Source organism: Loxodonta africana, chromosome 3, assembly GCF_030014295.1.
Source record: "Loxodonta africana isolate mLoxAfr1 chromosome 3, mLoxAfr1.hap2, whole genome shotgun sequence".
NCBI classification, from domain to species: domain Eukaryota; kingdom Metazoa; phylum Chordata; class Mammalia; order Proboscidea; family Elephantidae; genus Loxodonta; species Loxodonta africana.
The window spans coordinates 24,334,306-24,353,025 of NC_087344.1; the positions used below are offsets into that span (position 1 = coordinate 24,334,306).

General features: G+C 48.1%; 1 protein-coding gene across 7 annotated transcripts in view; it reads left to right on the forward strand.

The window, feature by feature from the left end:
- SMARCA4 (SWI/SNF related, matrix associated, actin dependent regulator of chromatin, subfamily a, member 4) overlaps positions 1–18,720 on the forward strand; it is a 100,864-nt gene that overhangs the window by 43,187 nt on the left and 38,957 nt on the right. For all 7 annotated transcript variants that reach the window (XM_064280673.1, XM_064280676.1, XM_064280672.1 and 4 more), the window contains exons 14-18: positions 5,321–5,442; positions 6,734–6,884; positions 8,497–8,660; positions 14,569–14,635; positions 15,925–16,035. In XM_064280673.1, coding sequence (XP_064136743.1) covers positions 5,321–5,442; positions 6,734–6,884; positions 8,497–8,660; positions 14,569–14,635; positions 15,925–16,035 — 615 coding nt within the window. The remainder of the gene's footprint in view (positions 1–5,320; positions 5,443–6,733; positions 6,885–8,496; positions 8,661–14,568; positions 14,636–15,924; positions 16,036–18,720) is intronic.

An 18,720-nucleotide genomic window follows, 5' to 3' on the forward strand; every position in this document is an offset into this window, starting at 1 on the left:
ATGGATGAGGGTCCCAATTTCTCCACATCCTAGCCAACACCTCTCATTTTTCTGGTAATAGCCTTCATAGGGTTGCTATGAGTCGGAATCAACTTGAAGGCAACGGGGTTTTTTTTTTTTTTTTGGGTGGTGAAGTGGTATCTCATTGTGGTTTTGACTTGCATTTTCCTAATGACCTGTAACATTAATCATCTGTTCATGTGCTTATTGGCCATTTGTATATCTTTGGAGAAATATTTATTCAAGTTCTTTACCTGTTTTTTGTTTGGGTTGTTTGTATTTTGTTGTTGAGTTGTAGTTGTAGGAGTTCTTTATGTTTTTTGGATATTAAAGCCTTATCTGATGGTTCTCAAATATTTTCTCCCATTTTGTAAGTTGTCTCTTCACTTTATTGATAAAGTCCTTTGATGCACAGAATTTTTAATTTCAGTGAAGTCCAGCCTTTTCTTTTGTTGCTCATGCCTTTGGTGTTATATCCAAGAGCCCATTGTTGAAAACTAGGCCCCAAATCATTATCCTGTGTTTTCTTCTAAGAGTTTTATGGCTTTAATTCTTACATTAGGTCATTGATCCATTTTGAGTTAATTTTCATATATGGTGTGATGTAGGGTCCAACTTCATTCTTCTGCATGTGGAGTTTCAGTTGTCCCACCATTTGTTGAAGAGACTGTCCATTCCCCATTGAATGGACTTGGCACCCTTGTGGAAAATCAGTTGAACACAGATGTGTGGGTTTAATTCTGCACTCTCAATTCTATTCCATTGCCCTATTTACCAGTACCAGACTATTTTGATTACTGTAACTTTATAGTATGTTTTGAAATCAGGAAGTGTAAGACCTCCTATTCTTGTTTTTAAATACTGCTTTGGATATTCAGGGCACTTGGAATCCTGTATGTATTTGAGAATTGGTTTTTCCATTTCTGCCAAGAAGGCTGTTGGAATTTTGACAGGGATTACATTTAATCTATAGATTGCTTTGCATAGTATTGCTCTCCTAACAATATTAAGTCTTCCAACCCATGAACATAGGATCTTGCTCTTCCATTTATTTATGTTTAATTTCAGCAGTGTTTTATAGGTTTAGCATACAAGTCTTTTACGTCCCTGGTTAAATTTATTCCTAGATATTTTATTCTTTTAGGTGCTATTGTAAATGGAATTGTTTTCTTAATTTCCTTTTCAAATTGCTCGTTGCTGGTATATAGAAGCCCAACAAATTTTTGTGTGTTGATCTTGCAACTTTGCTGAATTCATTTATTAGCTCTACTACCTTTCTGGATTCTTTGGCATTTTCTGTATGTAGGATTCTGTCATCTGCAATTAGAGATAGTTTTGTTTCTTCCTTTCTTATTTGCATACCTTTTATTTTCATGCCTAATTGCTCTGGCCAGGACTTCCAGTACAACCAATGCTACTGAAGGAAGAGATTCAAGTTGCACTGAAGTCATTGGTGAAAAATAAGTTTCCAGGAATTGACAGAATACCAACTGAGATTTTTCAACAAACGGATGCAGCACTGGAAGTGCGCACTTCTCTTTGCCAAAAATTTTGGAAGACAGCTATCTGGCCAACCAACTGGAAGAGATCTATATTTATGCCTGTTCCAAAGAAAGGGGATCTAATCAAATGTGGAAACTATCAAACAATATCATTAATATCATACAGAAGTAAGATTTTGCTGAAGACAATTCAAAAGCAGTCGCAGCAGTACAGCAACAGGAATTCATGCTGGATTCAGAAGAAGATGCAGCACAACAGATATCATTGCTGATGTCGGATGGATCCTGGCTGAAAGCAGAGAATACCAGAAAGATGTTTACCTGTGTTTTATTGACTATGCAAAGGCATTCGACTGTGTGGATCATAATAAATTGTGGATAACATTGTGAAGAATAGGAATTCCAGAACACTTAATTGTGCTCATGAGAAATCTGTACATAGATTAGGAGGCAGTCATTCGAACAAAACAAGTGGATATTGTGTGTTTTAAAATCAGGAAAGGTGTCGTCAGGGTTGTATTCTTTCTCTATACTTATTCGATCTGTATACTGAACAAATAATCCAGGAAGCTGGGGTATATGAAGAAGAACAGGGCATCAGGACGGGCGAAGACTCATTAACAACCTGCGATATGCAGATGACACAACCTTGCTTGCTGAAAGTGAAGAGGACTTGAAGCACTTACTGATGGAGATCAAAGACTACAGCCTTCAATGTAGATTAGACTTCAACATAAAGAAAACAAAAATCCTCACAACCGGACCTATAAGCAATATCATAAACGAAGAAAAGATTGAAACTGTCAAGCACTTCATTTTACTTGGATCCACAATCAGCACCCATGGAAGCATCAGTCAAGAAATCAAACAAGGTATTGCATTGGGCAAATCTGCTGCAAAAGACTTCTTTAAAGTGTTAAAAAGCAAAGATGTCACCTTGAAGACCTAGTTGCACCTGACCCAAGCCATGGTGTTTTCAGCCAGCTCATATGCATGTGAAAGCTGAATGATGAATAAGGAAGACTGAAGAATTGATGCCTTTGAATTATGGTGCTGGCAAAGAATGTTGAATATACCACACACTGCCAAAGGAATGAACAAACCTGTCTTGAAAGATGTACAGCCAAACTGTTCCTTAAAGCAAGGGTGGCGAGACTATGTCTTACATACTTTGGACATGTTATTTTTAGGAGGAACCAGTCCCTGAAGAAGGACATTATGTAAAGCAGAGGGTCAGAGAAGAAGAAGACCCTCAACGAGATGGATTGACACAGTGGCTGCAAGGATGGGCTCAATCATAGCAACAATTGTGAGGATGGCACAGAACCGGGCAGTGTTTCATTCTGTTGTACACAGGATCACTATGAGTCAGAACTGACTGAGCAGCACTTAACAACAACATGAGAAAGCAAACCCTGTTCCCAAACGTGATTATATCCACAGGTATAGGGGTTAAGATTTACCACATGCATTTTGGGGGGACAGAATTCAATCCATAACTGGTAGTTTTGTGTTTTTTCATCAAATTTGAGAAGTTTATAATTTCTGTCTTTTTATTGATTCTGTATTTTTCGATGCACTAGTGCTGTATTGTACTTAAACCTGGCTTCCTTTTAGCTCTTTGAACGTGTTTACTGTAGCTTTGAATATGTGTATAATAGTAGCTGCTTCCATCAGTCATTACCCCTGGAAACAGGACAGGTTTGACTGACTGCCTTTTCTCCTGAGTATGTAACACCCTTTCTTATTTCTTTGCTTGTCTTGTAATAGTTTGTTGTAGCCTATTTTAGTTTCTCTGGATTCTGGTCCTCCCCTGCCAACCCCCCAGTCGGGGGTTGTTGTTGTTTTTATGTTTAATCCTGGCTTTCTAGGAGTGGCCCATTTTTCTTCGTAAATTAGCAGTCATCCAGTGATTGGACAGAGATTGTGCACAAACACCTTGAGTCAGTGGGCTTCTGTTGTCCTCTGGTGGGTCAGGGTGGGCCGGGGAGCATGTTCTAGTTCCGGCCATTTGCATGGCTTCCCTGTCCTTTACTTTCTGCTGGGCCCATTCTTGTCTCCTCTGCTTTCCCCAAGCAAGACAAATCTCCTCTCCCGCAACAGTGCCTCTGGGCATGGGGCTCTCTCACTGCTATAAAATGAATGAGCCCCAACAGCCGCTGCAGGTTCTCCCTGCCTGCCTACCCTGGCAGAACCTTCTAGTTCATGGTGCTCAGGGCTGGGAGAGATGGGCATGGTTCCAAGTAAGAATTGCGGACTCCTGCTCTTTTCATTTGAAGTTCAGCAGTTTTTCAGGCAGTAATGCCTTCAAATTGTAGCATGCTTCTGGCTTCTTTGCAGAGCCCTGAAGTGGTTGCTTTTGGGGGAGAGAATGCCGACCTCCTGCCCCCTAGTGGTGGCGTAGTAGTTAAGTGCTACGGCTGCTAACCAAAAGGTCCGCAGTTCAAATCCACCAGGCGCTCCTTGGAAACTCTATGGGGCAGTTCTACTCTGTCCTATAGGGTCGCTATGAGTCGGAATCGACTCGGCAGCAGTGGGTTTGCCCCATAGTTTCACTCCAGACGTGTTATTATTAGGGTAAATCCACACCTGTCACAATTTTTACCCAGAGTGTTTAATATCACCTGTTCTTTGTTCCAAATGATCTTTAAAATCATTTTCCATGTTCTAAGGAAAACCCCTATGTGTCTGTCAGTTTGTCGTACTGTGGGGGCCTGCATGATGCTGGAAGCTGTACCACCAGTATTCAAATACTATCAGGGTCACCCATGGGGAACAGGTTTCAGCTGAGCTTCCAGACTAAGAAAGACTAGGAAGAAGGACCCGGCAGTCTACTTCTGAAAAGATTTAGCCAGTGAAAACCTTATGAATAGCAGCGGAGCATTGTCTGATATAGTGCAGGAAGATGAGCCCCCCAGGTTGGAAGGCACTCGAAAGACAACTGGCAACAGTGGGCTTAAGCATAAGAATGATTGTGAGGGTGGGCGTGTTTCGTTCTGTTGTGCGTGTGGCCACTGTGAGTCAGAGCCGACTCGATGGCACCTAACAATAACAACAACAAGGAAAGTCCCAGTGGATTTTGATTGGAATTGTTTAACACATTAATTAATTAAAGATAATGGTTTTTTAGCTTTGTAGCAATTCCATTATTTATAAAGAAAATCATCCACCATGATTTTGTGTGATTAATACAGGAATGCAAGGATGGTTTAACATGGGGAAATATATTCATGTGTATTTTACCAATGTGTCACATAAAATCCCAGTATCATCTGCTCAGCGCATGAAAAAAATCCCTTTACTGAATCACAGCTCTCACTTAAATTGCAAGTTTATTAAAAAAAAAACAAAAAACTTTGTAGTAAACTGAGATGCCTGTTATCACCAGCATTGTTTGACATATTTGGGACATTCTAGCCATGTCAGTAAAGCTGGAGTAAATTCAAAGCAACAGATATTGAAAAGTTGGCTATAAAATGTTTAATTCCTAGGAAACCCAAAAGAATGAACTGAAAAACAGCTTGAGTAGGTTGAGCAAAGCGTAAATGCATAATATCCATTATATAACGAGATGAGGATGATAAGGAATCTACTTCTCAAAGCAGCATAAGGTCACCTTAGAAAGAAGTCTTTGGGGTCTCTGCTAGGAAAACTAAAAACTAGTTTACGTTACAGATAAGAGGCATGTCACATTCTGGGATAGAAAGAGGGAGCGAGGGTTTTTAAACATCGCTTCCAAAATTCCGTTCTCCCTGTGGGTTCCCTGCGTCCGATCTGTGTGGGAGAGACTGAGGTAACGCAGCCCTGTCTCTCGGTAGGAGGAGGAGGAGGAGCAGCCGCAGCCAGCGCAGCCTCCTACCCTACCCGTGGAGGAGAAGAAGAAGATTCCAGATCCAGACAGCGACGACGTCTCTGAGGTGGACGCACGGCACATCATTGAGTAAGTGATCTCTCCACCCCTTCCTGCTCAGCAGCTTCCTGTCAGCTGGCACTGGCAGGAGCAGTTAGAATCCCAGCCCGCTGGCTCTGGGCCTCTACCTGGTCAGCACTACCCACTCACCAGCAAGCAGCCAATGTGGGAACACAAACAGACACAGTTTATTTACTTAAAATTTCATTCATTTTTATTGGAATTTAACACAGAAAATACATTCACGTAGTTCATCATGTGCTTAAGAGGTATAGGAGTGTGTACAACAGAAAGCTGCCTTCTCGCCGTAGTTCCCCAGCCCTCCTCTCCTTCCCCGGAGGGTGGTGTCTCTTACCTTCTTCCCGAGATACTCTGTGCATTAAGAAGCAGAACGTGTATACATATTTCTTTTCCTTTGTGTCCATGTATATGGGATACACTGTGCTGAGCACCTGGCTTTCCCCACTGACCTGTCCATCTTGGGGGCTGATTCTATGTCCATACACATAAAACATCCTGCCTGTCTCTCGTGGATGTTAGCATCACACTGCATGGTCATACTCTCATTTATGTCCTAGTCCTCTGGTGGGGGACCTTTAGACCATCTCTCATCTTTTGCTTTTGCAAGCACAATTACAATTAACATAGTAATTTCTTCCTTGCTTACGGTAGTATGTTCATGGACACTGTTAAAAGAAACAGAAGGTTGAGGGTATTATATGTTATAGACGTGACCGTAATCACCAGCACAAAAAGAGTCCTTGGAGATCATTAGAAGAAGCGTAGAGAAAAAAAAAAAAACTCCCCACAAAGCTAAGAAAGCACAGAGCACACCCTGAAAGATTTGTAGAAAGCTGTGAAAACAGAAGGCATGGCTTGAAGCCACATGACAGGGATTAGATCATGCGGACCTCTCAAATAAGTAAATGTCACTTTTTTAAAGGAACAGAATTTCAGATTGGATCCCAAAGCAGCCAAGCAGAAATGATTGTTTTGCGCGAGGCTTTTGAGCATGGGTTGGGCGTGTCCTGTGGAAGCCTCTGGCCAGAGGTAATGTCTCTTGATGTGAGGTGACAGGAGACATCACTGCTGTTCTGCTGAGGCAGAGTAGGGACCCAGGGCATGCAGGCATCCACCCTCAGGCCCCGCTGAGTTACCATTTGCTGCCTTTCCCTGTCCTCAGACCGTTCAGCTGTACTCTGTGTATCTTACAGCTCAGGCCACAGGTAAATGGGCAGAAGGCTGCTCCGTGGGCCTGTGTGGAGAGCACTTTGTCACAAGTAGGATCGCCTATCCTCACAAAACATTTTCCATCTCCCAGGAATGCCAAGCAAGATGTTGATGATGAATACGGCGTGTCGCAGGCCCTGGCTCGTGGCCTGCAGTCCTACTATGCCGTGGCCCATGCTGTTACTGAGAGAGTGGACAAGCAATCGGCTCTGATGGTCAACGGTGTCCTCAAGCAGTACCAGGTGAGGGAGGAGGAGGCAGGGAGGCCACGCCCATACGGCAGTCGTGGTAGAGGGATTCTCAGGCTGTGGGTGGCCATGTTTGCTTACCAAGTGAGTGCTGAAGTCAGGCAGACCCAGGTTCACCGATGTTTCCCCTCTGAGCCTCAGTTTCCCCATCTGCAAAGCAGAGACGTGGTCTGTTAGGGTAGCCACAAGAATGGAATGAAACTGCAGTAATCAGTACCTGATAGGTGCTTGCTATGTGCCAGACTAGGAGTGCTTTATATGCGCTTATCTTTTGAATTTTCCAACAACCCTGCAAAGTACATGCTATTATCCTTTGCATTTTACAGGGCAAGGGTAGGGGACAACTGAGGAACAGAGAGGTACAGTGAGTCCTCAGAATAACACAACCCTTGAGTGGCTCGGCCCGGACTAGAACTCAGGTCTGGGCACATGTATGCTTGGTACCTGTTACCTGGAGTTTTGCGTAGCGTGAGACAGAGAAGGCCTGGGCGCTTGGGTGGACGTCAGGAGCCAGAAGTCCCGGACTGAGCCTTTTCTTCTGTGAAATGTGATAGCAGCCCCTCCCACAGATCCTCTGTGAGGGAGAAATGACACTGAGTCTGAAGCACTTGGTCAGGGCCTGGCCTGGAACAGTCAAGAAGTGGAGCTACTCTGAGTAGAAATTTCTTTTTCGGGAGCCCCACAGTCCTGAGTTCATCTCGAAGCTCTCAATAGGGAGCTGTGCTACTCCAACCAGTGAACAGGCCTCCCCGGTTTTCCGTTTGGTTGTGACCCCTGACTACTGCTTTCTGTTCCCCATCTTTCCTTAGCTGGACTGTCAAGCCCTGCATGCTGATAGCAGGTTCCAAAGAGGAGAATATAATAGTAACCAGTGAAACTTTGCAGAGGCCAGTGTAATCGAAAAAACTAGAACTTGGCCAGAGCTTGCTTCCTTATTCTAGTATGAAAATTTTCAGAATTTCCCTTCATAAAGTTATAATCAATTTGAAAACCACCTTCTCTTTAACGCCTGCATTTCAGAAAGCTTACAAGCTTTGGAAAGCTCTTGATTAATCTTTGAAATGACATTTAGGCAGTCGTTAACCCCTCAAACAAACAAAAAAAATCAAGCCCATTGCCCTGGAGTCAATTCCAGCTCATGGTGAAGCCAGGTGTGCAGAGTAGAGTTGTTTCATAGGGTTTTCTTGACTGTAATCTTTACAGAAACAGATTGCCAGGCCTTTCTTCTGCAGTGCTGCTGAGTGGGTTGGAACTACCAGCCTTTAGGCTAGCAGCTGAGGGCAAACTTCTTGCGCCACCCAGGGACCTTTTAACCCCTCCAGATCTCCTGAATTGCAGTGTCACATGGTACAGCAGGTTTCTCCAGGTGTGTTATATGGGGTGGTAGCCATTAGAAAATTAACTGTTTAATGTGTACCAGGGAAAGAAACTTTATGTACATACGTACATAAAGAATGGGTTGATTTAGAGAACACTGCTAATAAGTCAAGGTGATGGCAGGTAGTAAGTAGCTCAGGCAGAAGCTATGACTGGTTGTGGGGCATACTCTACGTCAGGCCTGGCCTTCAGTCCTTCAGTCCTGGCTCGGCCGCCTCTCTCCTTGCAGATCAAAGGCCTGGAGTGGCTGGTGTCTCTGTACAACAACAATCTGAACGGCATCCTGGCCGATGAGATGGGTCTGGGCAAGACTATCCAGACCATCGCACTCATCACATACCTCATGGAACATAAGCGGATCAACGGGCCCTTCCTCATCATTGTGCCTCTCTCGTAAGTGTGCCGACCACACCGGGTTCCTGCTGCTCCACTTCAGCAGTACCCCCAAGCAGTAGCCCAGCCACTGCCTTCGCTTCAAGGGGCAGACTAGGAGAAGGGTGGGTAGTGGGGGCCCAGTCCATCATTTCTACTGGGATGACTCCTCATGGAAAGTTCTTAGTGTCCTCTCCAAGCCCCACAACCAGCAGATTACACGCATGGAAGTCGCAGGAGCCAGAGACCCTTCACTGAAAGAGTGGGATAAGGCCCTTCCTGACTTCTCACACAGCCTGTTTCCACTTCCTGGTTGTGTGGCTGTGCTGCTAGGGGTGTTGGATCATTTTCTGTCCCATCCGCTCCTGGCCCTCACAACTGAGATATAGTTCAGGCCTGGCTGGACCTGGACATCCAAACAGTGTCCTCCGGGGCCTCTCACTGACCATCTCTCAGCTCTACTGGCCTCTTTGCCCCAGGAGGCAGCCCCGAGGTGGCTGAGATTCCACCATTGCCCTGGGCATCCCTCTTCCCAACTCAGTAGTGGCACACAGAAAAGTTTTCCTGCCTCAGGGTTTTTCCAGAAGTTTTAGGGCTGAGTAATTGGCCCACCACAGGTCACATAGCCAGCCCCAAATCAGTCGCTGGCCTGGGGGATGGAGGCACTATTTGCTAAGCCTCTGCGTGGAGACTTGGCCTGGCCCTACAGCACAGCAGCCCCCTAACCTTGCTGGATGCTCAATTCGGACCACTTCAGCCTCAAATCAGTAGTTGGGGGTACGTGGTGAGAGAGGCTGGGAAGCTGAGTGCTTGTGCCCTGACCCCACGGGAAAATGCCCTCCTGCCTTTAGAATAGTCAGGCACCTGGAGCCTGTGCACCGAAAAGCCGGGGGCTGACACCCTGACCTTCCAAGTAGGATTGGACGAAGGGCTGGGGGGATTCCAGAACTCTCCCAGAATTTAACATGGAGAGGTTTGTTTCTCCCTTCTGCCTTCCCTTCCTCATGGTGATGTAAAACAGGTGCCTTCAGGAATAGGTCTTCACTGAGAGAACCATTTCCTGGTGTGGCAGACAGTCCAGGCCCAGCCGATGGCCTTACCTCCTCCCTCATGGTCAGACCTGAGCTGATGTTGCGCCTGCCTGTGCTCTTTCTCCCTGCCCTCCACTAGCTGAAATACTCTTCCTTCTGTCAGGAGACTGGAGCTTCCCTCCCACTCCTATGTGTGTCCCTTGCCCCAGTTTCTTCCCAGCTCTTCTTAACACACATTTAGATGTTTGTGACCACAGCCCTCTCCAGTCCTCCGTTTTCTTTCCTTTCACTATGAATGTCTCACCCTGCCTTCATCTCCTCTGGCCCCTGAGCTCTGACTTTCATCTCCACTGAAACCGCTCTCTCCAAGGACAGGGCCTTCTGACTTTATTTTTGTTTTCAGGTCAAAATGATTTCAGACTTAAAAAAAATCGTGCATATAATAGAAGGAATTCTTATATACAATTCAGCCAACTTTTTAAATCTTGGATAACCCCAGGACAATGATCAAAACCGGGAAATTAACATTGAGGCCATACTGTGAACCGACCTGGAGACCTTACTCAAACGTTGTCAATTTTCTTTTGGCCTTTTGCATTTGATGTCATGTCTCTCTCTTCTCCTCCAGTCTGCCTGTGTCCTTCATGATCTGATGCTTTTGAGTCCTGGTCAGGTATTGGGTTGACTGTCCCTTAGTTCGGGTTTGTCTGATGTGTCCTTGAAACTCTGGGTATGCATTTTTGGCAAGATCCCCCAGGAGCGACGCTGTGTCCTTCTTGGCACCTCATATCAGGAGGCACGGGATGCCAACAGACCCGTTGCCAGGGAGGCTGACTGGTGATGTGGTGTTTGCCAGGTGTCCCACTGTAAACCGAAGAGCTTTCCTTTGTAACTAGAAAGTATCTTGTGAGGAGGTACTTAGAAAACGGTGTAAATATTCCATTTCTCATTGTAAGGGAGTTTTGCCTGAAACGATTATTTTTGTGGTGGTTGCCAAATAATCTTCCCTTCTACGTTTGTTAATTGGAATTCTGCTCTAAGGAAGAGCTGTCCCTTTTCTCATATTCATTCATTCATGTCAGTATGGAGTTGTGGATACTGTCATTTTTGTTGTTGTTGCTTGAATTGTCCCACGTCTGGCCTGGGGAGGCTCTTCAGGTGGGCTTCTGTTTCCTTTCAGCATGTCCGTGTTGTTGTGCTGTGGTTGTCTGTTATTTTAGAATAGTCTTAGAGTTACAGAAAAGCTGCAAAAACAGGACAACGAGTTCACATACACCGTTCACCTAAATTCTTGGAAGGTGAACATCTTACCATGGTACGTATGTCACCTAATGTGTCTAAGAAATTATCCTTGGTCTGTTAACTGTTCATTCAAGCCAGACTTTATCCGATTCCCCAGTTTGTCCATGACGTTCTTTTTCTGCTCCAAGATCTCATCCAGGACCCCTCATTGCATTGGAGCCCTGGTGGGGCAGTGGTAAAGAGCTTGGCTGCTAACCAAAGGGTCGACAGGTCAAATCCTCCAGCTGCACCTTAGAAACCCTATGGGGCAGTTCTCTGTCCTATAGGTCACTATGAGCCGGAATCGACTCGACAATGGGTCTGGTTTTTGCGGTGTTTCATTGCATTTAGTCATTGTGTCTCTGTAGCCTTCCCTGCTCTGTGACAGTTCCTCAGACTCTCCGTATTTTAATGACCTGGATGGTGTTGAGGAGTGCTGGTCAGGTATTTTGTAGGATGTCCCTCAATCTGGGTTTATCTGATGTTTTTCTCACTTAGGCTGTGATCGGGGAGGAAGGGCACAGAGGTGAGGCGCAGTCTAATCACATCCCATCAAGGGTATATGCTCTGAACACGGCTCATCACTCTTGATGTTGACCTTGCTCACCTGGCTGAAACAGTATGAAGTTACTCTCCCACCTCCCCCCATCCTGTACTTTTGGGAAAAAGTCACTAAACTCAGCCCATACACAGGGATGAGGAGTCAAGCTCCACCTCCTTGAAGGGGGATCAGCTACATCAATTATTTGGAATTCTTCTGTACTGAAAATTTGTCTCTTCTCCACCACTTATTAATTTACTCAATCATTTCTTTATACTTTGGGTTGCACTCATGTTGCTTTATTTAATTGGTTGTTCAGGTCCTTCCAGTGTTGGCCACTGGGAGCTCTTTTAGTTAGCTCCCCTGGCCCCTTGATATGTCCCCATCATGGCGGGGTTTTTGAACACGTCCTTACTTTCTACACTAAAAGGTGTTCCAGGCTCATCTTGGATGTTTCCTGCCCCAGCCCTGGAATCAACCATGTCTCAAAGGAGCCTTGGTTTCTTTTATTGGCTAATGGTATTGGAAACCAAGATCTGGGCACTAGGTGTGGTAGTTGCTACTCTAGTATCATGGCTTCTGGGCTCTTCAGGAGACACAGATGAGAACATATGTATGTATTCTAACCCATGTATGCACACATATCTAAAATTAGTGTAATGTCTGTCATCTGCATCTATGTTAAGCTGTTCTTGTTAGTTGCCATCGAGTCGATTTAAACGAACCCATGTGACTGAGTAGAACTGCCTCATAGAGTTTTCTAGGCTGTAATCCTTATGGGAGCAGATCAAGAGATCCTTCTCCCTTGGAGCAGCTGGATGGGTTTGAGCCGCCAAACTTTTGGTTGGCAGTTGAGTGCTTAACCGTTGCACCTTCTGTATTAAACTAAACACGAGTTAAGCTGTATTAAGCTAAACACAAGTTAATACTGATATCTCTGACTCTAATCCAGTACCGCGTGGTTCATTCTAAGACTTCCTGCCTTGCTTATCTGTAACCTCCATCTTCAACAGTGAGAATTCTGGCTCCTACCACCCTCCATCCATTTACTTATTCAGTTCCAGAAACCATGGACAGCAGTTTCCAAATTGCTAACCTGTACCTCATGAGAAACTTTAACAACTAGAGTTCAGGGCTGATACATTGTTGCTTTTTTCTGTAGCCTTAGGATTTCCAGTCAAAACACCATTTCCAAGGTTAGTTAGGTCCACTCCTGTCCCCCCTCCCCTCTTCAGGCAGGGTCTGCTGTACGGTCATCTTCAGCCTTTTGATATCCAACTCCGCCCCCCCCCCACCCCCCACAAGTCTCCAGTCTGTCTCATGGCGTCTCCTGCAGGCCAGAAGAGCTGCCTGTGCCCTAGCGGGCATCTGCAGAGCACAGGCATCTGTGCCCCCGTCCTGCCCTCCTGGGACTTGCTGCTTTCTGCCATGAGCTTTTGTGTCTTGCTTCCTCTGGACCTGTCTCCTCCGCCTCCCTCATGACTCTCTGCTGGCTCTTCTTTCCGGCTCTGATGGCTCCTTCCACACCTCCTCTCTGTGCCTTGACTTTCCCCCATCGCTCCCTACTGGGTATTTCTGAGTCATTACCTCTCGTGGAGCCTTTGGGTATGTGTAAGAGAGACCTGACCTCAGTGACTGAACCACGGAGGGCTGCTGCTTTATGTAAGGAGCCGCCCACAGCCAGGCCCTTGGCAGGTCCTTCGGCTCCAAGGTGCCATCAGGAACCCAGGCTGTTTTCTGCTCAGTCATCCTTAGTGACTCCTGTCCTCGTGTTTCTTGCCTTGTGGTCGCAAGATGGCTGTGCTCCCTCTCATCTCATCTAGGGTCCCAGGACCATGGACGGGCAAAGGGCTGCAGGCACATATGGCACCTGAGCCTGCACCCCTCTCTCCGGTCCCCCTTAAAGAGCTTTCACCACAGCAAGATGAGGTTATGTCTCATTGGCTAGGACCGCATCCCCCTGGTTGGCCTTGGCTCCAAGAAAGCCTGGAAGTGTGGGTTTAAGGAGGGCACAGCACCGCCCTTCATGGCGCTTCTTGGAGGGAGGAGCTGGGTGAGCCATGAGCAGTTTCTGCCTCTCAGACTTTGGGTCATAGCTTTTCTCCCAGCCTAGACTTTTTGAGTGGGTTCCCAGCCCCACTGAAACTTGATGTATCCCAGTCCGAACCTGTTTCTCCCAAAACCCATCCCCCGTTGTGAACTTGTCTTTATTGTTGCCGTCACCCTCTCCTGAGGCTCCAGTCCCATAGTCTCATGTGACTCGTCCCCTCCTCCTCACCTGCATTCCGCCTGCACCCATATTCTGTTGGTTCTCGTCTCCCCCGACCCTCGTCTTCCGTGTTCACCTGGAGGAGCAGCCTTGAGGCCTCGCTCGCACGTTCCTCCAGTCCTCTGTCTGTCTGTCTCCACCCTCATCCCACTGTGCTCACCCCGTGGAGGTGCAGCCCCAAGGCCTTGCTCCACTCTTCCAGTTCTTCACCCAAGTTCAGCTGGTCTCCCCTGCTCACTGTTGTCTTATGGTCAGGAACCTTCAGTGGCTGCCATTTTCATTTTGAGGAAACAGAACCTTTGGTGTCTCCTGTGTCTAGGTCTCTACAGCAGCGTTGTTCACTGAAATGAGGCCCTGGGTGTCTGTATTCTCTGAGCAGCAGGTCCACAGCTTATCGAGTATTCTCAAAGGGGCCTGTGACTCCAAGATGGCGATGGGGACTGGTCTCAAAAGTACCTTCACGGGGTCTGACACTCTCCAACTGGCCAGCTCCTGCCTGCTCAATCCATGTTCCTTCTCATCCTAGAGGCACTGTCTCCCGACCTTCTGCCACATCTTTGTGTTCTGACTCCCACCTGGTGCTTCCCTTTCTTCTCTGCTCACCCAAATCCCACAGGCCCTCTGACACAGGGCTCCCAAGGTCAGTGTCCTCGCTGACCCCCTTCCTGCACTTTGTCGCCATGGAGACGGCTGCTTCCTCTGCCAGCTCTGAGAGCTGCGACTGCAGCGCCATCGCCGGTGCTGGTTTTAATGACACGCTGTTGGGAAGTGAATGGAACTTGACTGTCCCATCTTTGTTTCCACCAGAACGCTGTCAAACTGGGCGTACGAATTCGACAAGTGGGCCCCCTCCGTGGTGAAGGTGTCCTACAAGGTAGGTCACAGCCTGAGGGCGTGCTTCTATTCATTGACTGCAGGTGGAAGAGTGGAGGAGCGATCAGTGAAGAAGACAGGGAAGTTATCCTGCATTCATAACAGGAGCCTGTGTGGGTGTCTTCTTTTAAAAGCACAGGACCGTATGACTAATGCAAGTTTGTAATCACTTACTTGATTTATTTGGGAGTGAATGTTTATTTTTAAAATTAAGTCGTGAACTCAGTTTCATGGAATATGCTAACACTAATGCTTTCCCAATATGCTGACATTAATGTTTCCCTGGAAGCCTTCATTATTCAGGTGTGAGCTTTACTTCAGACGTGTTCATGTGTGGTGGCTTAATGAGTGTGTACCATGAGCTGCTGTGTGACAGGCTGGCTTCAGGGCCTCGGGAAAACTGGGGTGATGCGGGCCCCGTGCCAGGCCTGCTCCAAGTGCCACACCCAGATCAGAGCCGCCCTGTGAAGTGGGGACTGTCACTGTTTCTGTCTTGCCCGCAAAGGGGCTGAGGCACAGAGGCTGAGTGACATCCAAGCTCATGCAGCTACTGCATGGCAGAGCCCGGGTTTTGAACCCGGCCACTGGGCCCCCAGGTCCAGGCTGCTCATGCTGCACTGTGACACTCTTCAGCCTGGTGACAGGGCAAAGAGTATCCAGGCAGAGGGAACAGCATGTGCAGGGCCCGGAGAGGAGGGAGAACTTGGCGAGTTTGAGGAGCCAAAAGTAGTCAGGCTGCAAGAATGTAAGTGACCAAACAAAACTCAGTCTGTCTGGACTGTGAGCCCGGAGCAGAGAGACCCCAGCATCCAGTCCTGGGTTAGGCATTTGGACTTGGGGAGAGGTGACAGAGGAGCTGGGAGGAGGCTGGAGCTGCTCTTAGCTGGTGGGTGTGAGGCCTGCACTCAGATGGGAGCACAGTGGGGACATCAGGAAAAGGCCCCAGTTTCTAGCATGGGGCCTGAGATGAGACCTGGAAAGAGGAGAACTGACTGGGTAGCCAGCTGGTCGGACACAGGAGTGGGCTGGTGCAGGTAGCATAGCTTCCCAAGGCCCACACTCCCCTTCTCCCATCCCTGTGTCTAAGGTGCCTGCAGGCTTCCCCTCCCTGCAGCAGGCACTCTCCCCTTCGGGGTCTGTGCTTTCCACGCCAGCTTTGGGAGGACAAGCCTCCTCCACACCCCCGTCTCCAGGCAGTTGGAGGGGTGCTGTGCCCGGGCCTTCCCTGGTTGCTCCTGGCTGCCCCAGCGCTGGGAGACTGAGGCTGGGTGTGTCTTCTCTCCCTCACAGGGCTCACCAGCAGCAAGACGTGCTTTTGTCCCTCAGCTCCGAAGTGGCAAGTTCAATGTCTTGCTGACGACATACGAATACATCATCAAAGATAAGCACATCCTCGCCAAGGTAGCGTGTCCTGTGCTGTCAGGGCCGTGTTGCCAGCTGGCACGCGATTGTTGTTGACTTTGTTTTTGTTGTTGATTTGTGACTTAGGAGAACCTGTGTGTGACAGAGTAGAACTGTGCTCCATAGGGCTTTCTTGGCTGTAATCTTTGTGGAAGCAGATCGCCAGGCCTGTTTCTTCTATGGTGCCAGTGGGTGGGTTTGAACCACCAGCCTTTTGGTTACCAGCCAAGTGTAAGCCTTTTGCACTACCCAGGGACCTTACTGGCCCATGACTGTGATGCATGTGTCACACCGCCTGTCTTCTCCAAGGCCCCTTTCAAGTGGACCTCTCAATGATGCATCTGCACGTGTGTGAAAGCACAGCTGTGGTTTGCCTGTGCGTGGCCTCCCACCCCTGTCAAGGGCACCTGTGTGTCCAGGCTGACCTTGGCTCTGCCTCTCCATTTGTCTCCAGGCTGGCCCTTGGTTGGCAGGGCTGGGGGACCGGGAGGCCAGGCCTGTCTCCACCTGTCTCTAGTGGCCTTGGCCTTCCCTCCCTGAGGCTGTGCTTCTACTACCACAGATCACGGAAAGCAAGCCCATGAGGTTTGCCATTCAGCATTTGGGGGAGCTTGAGCACTCAGGGTCTGAGCACCCTGGGTTCTGCATGGTCCGCTGGCTTTGGGCCGCTGGGTTGGAGCATCCTCTGGGACCATATGGTCCTGGAAAACTTCTAGGTGATGTCATTGTGAAGGCGGCTCCAGACTTTAGTTGGGCCACCAATGAGCTGCTGAGAATACGGCATGACCCAGAGCCCCGCGATAAGACAGACACGGTCTGTGCTTACAAAAAGCCTATAGCTTGGCTTGGGAGGGGTGGAGGTGGAGGATGATGCCCTTGCAGCCTCTAGCCACCCAGCAGAAGGGATGCTGAACGGTCGTTTCTGACCCAGGGATGGAGGAGATGTTGCAGCACCTTTCAGTGCGTGTTCGTGATGTTGGGTGTGCTCCGTTGGACGTTTTCTCTGTGTCCTGGAGCATCTGGGGAGGGACTGTTAGTCTCGTCCTATAGATGAGGAGGGAAGGAGTCCTGGTGGCACAGTGGTTAAGAACTATGACTGCTAACCAGGAGGTCGGTAGTTTGAATCCACCAGATGCTGCTTGGAAACTCTATGGGGCAGCTCTCCTCTGTCCTATAGGGTCACTGTGAGTCAAAATTGACTTGATGGCAATGGGTTTTTTTTTTTTTTTTGTATAGATGAGGGAAGGAGCCCTGGGGGTGCAATGGTTAAGTGGTTGGCTGCTAACTGAAAGGCCAGCTGCTCTGAGGGAGAAAGATGTGGCAGCCTGCTCCCATAAAGATTACAGCCTTGAAAACCCTGTAGGGCAGTTCTGCTCTGTCCTACAGGATTGCTACTAGTCAGAACCGACTCACGCGCAATATGTAGTAGATGAGGAAACAGGCAGGCTCACCCTGAGACCTGTACTGTGGGCCCCTCTTCGTGCGTCAGCCCTTCTGTCTCGGTACACAAGCAGGCGTGTCCCCAGCCCACGCACAGAGGCTCTGCTTGGCTCCTGCTCATCTGGCAGCTGCTTTGGTTACTGTAGCGCTGTGTGACAGGGCCTTCCTTATGGCAGATGGCTGCCATGCCCCTCTCCAGTCAGCCCTGCTCTCCCAGACGCTGTGCATAGACAGCCACCAACCTCAGTGTCCCAGGAGGATGTGTTGTCGCCATAGCAGGGAGATGGCAGCTGAAGCTCTGAGCCATTGCGAGGCTTGTTGTGGCCACAGGGAAACTTAAACCAGATTTAAGCCCAGGGCTCCTGTGCGCAGAGCTCATGCTCACAGAGTTAGCGTGGAGCCCCTGCCCACCGGACACATGGCCACTGACAGGCTCTAGGGAGTGAGAGGGTATGGCCTGCCCTACAAGCTCCCGCTCTGACCTCTGTGTGCCGGTTATCTGCCTTTACAAGTGCCTACTACCAAACCAAGCCCCTGAAACCCACCCTCAAAGGGAGTCTAGTCAGTATGGTGCGTTGTTTGGGATTTCCTCTGCCGTATATTAGCGTGGAGTCACTGGGTGGTGCAGATGGTGAAGGCTTAGCTGCCTTTTGGTTGGCAGTTCACATCCATCCAGAGGCACCTCGGAAGAAAGGTCTGGCAATCAACTTCCCAAAAATCACAGCCGTTAAAAGCCCTGTAGTGCACAGTTCTCTGACACACATGAGATCACCATGAGTAGGAATCAGCTCGACAGCAGTTGGTTTGGTACTGGTATATGCTAAAAAGGAAAAACCCTAACTAAACCTGTTGCCATCGAGTCAATTCTGACTCAGCAAGCCTAGAGGACAGAGTAGAACTGCCTCATAGGGTTTCCAAGGAGCAGCTGATGGATTCAAACTTCCGACCTTTTGGTTTGCGGCTATAGCTCTTAGCCACAGTGTCAAACCGAAATACTTTTCTGCAACTGCTTTATTCACTTAACAGGATGTCACAGCCAGGTTTCCAAGGCATTATATCTGTATTTACTCCATTCTTTACGTGCTGAGCCAGCTGTGGGTTGGTGGACATGCCCATGTTCTCCACCTCGACATAGTTTTCCCTTGGAGCTTTTTTGGCTAATCGTTGGCGGTGCCTCTCTATCTCAAGTGTAGAACTGGCGTCTCTAAGGGAGTCTCCCTCAGAGTTGGCAGGAGCCCCGCTGCT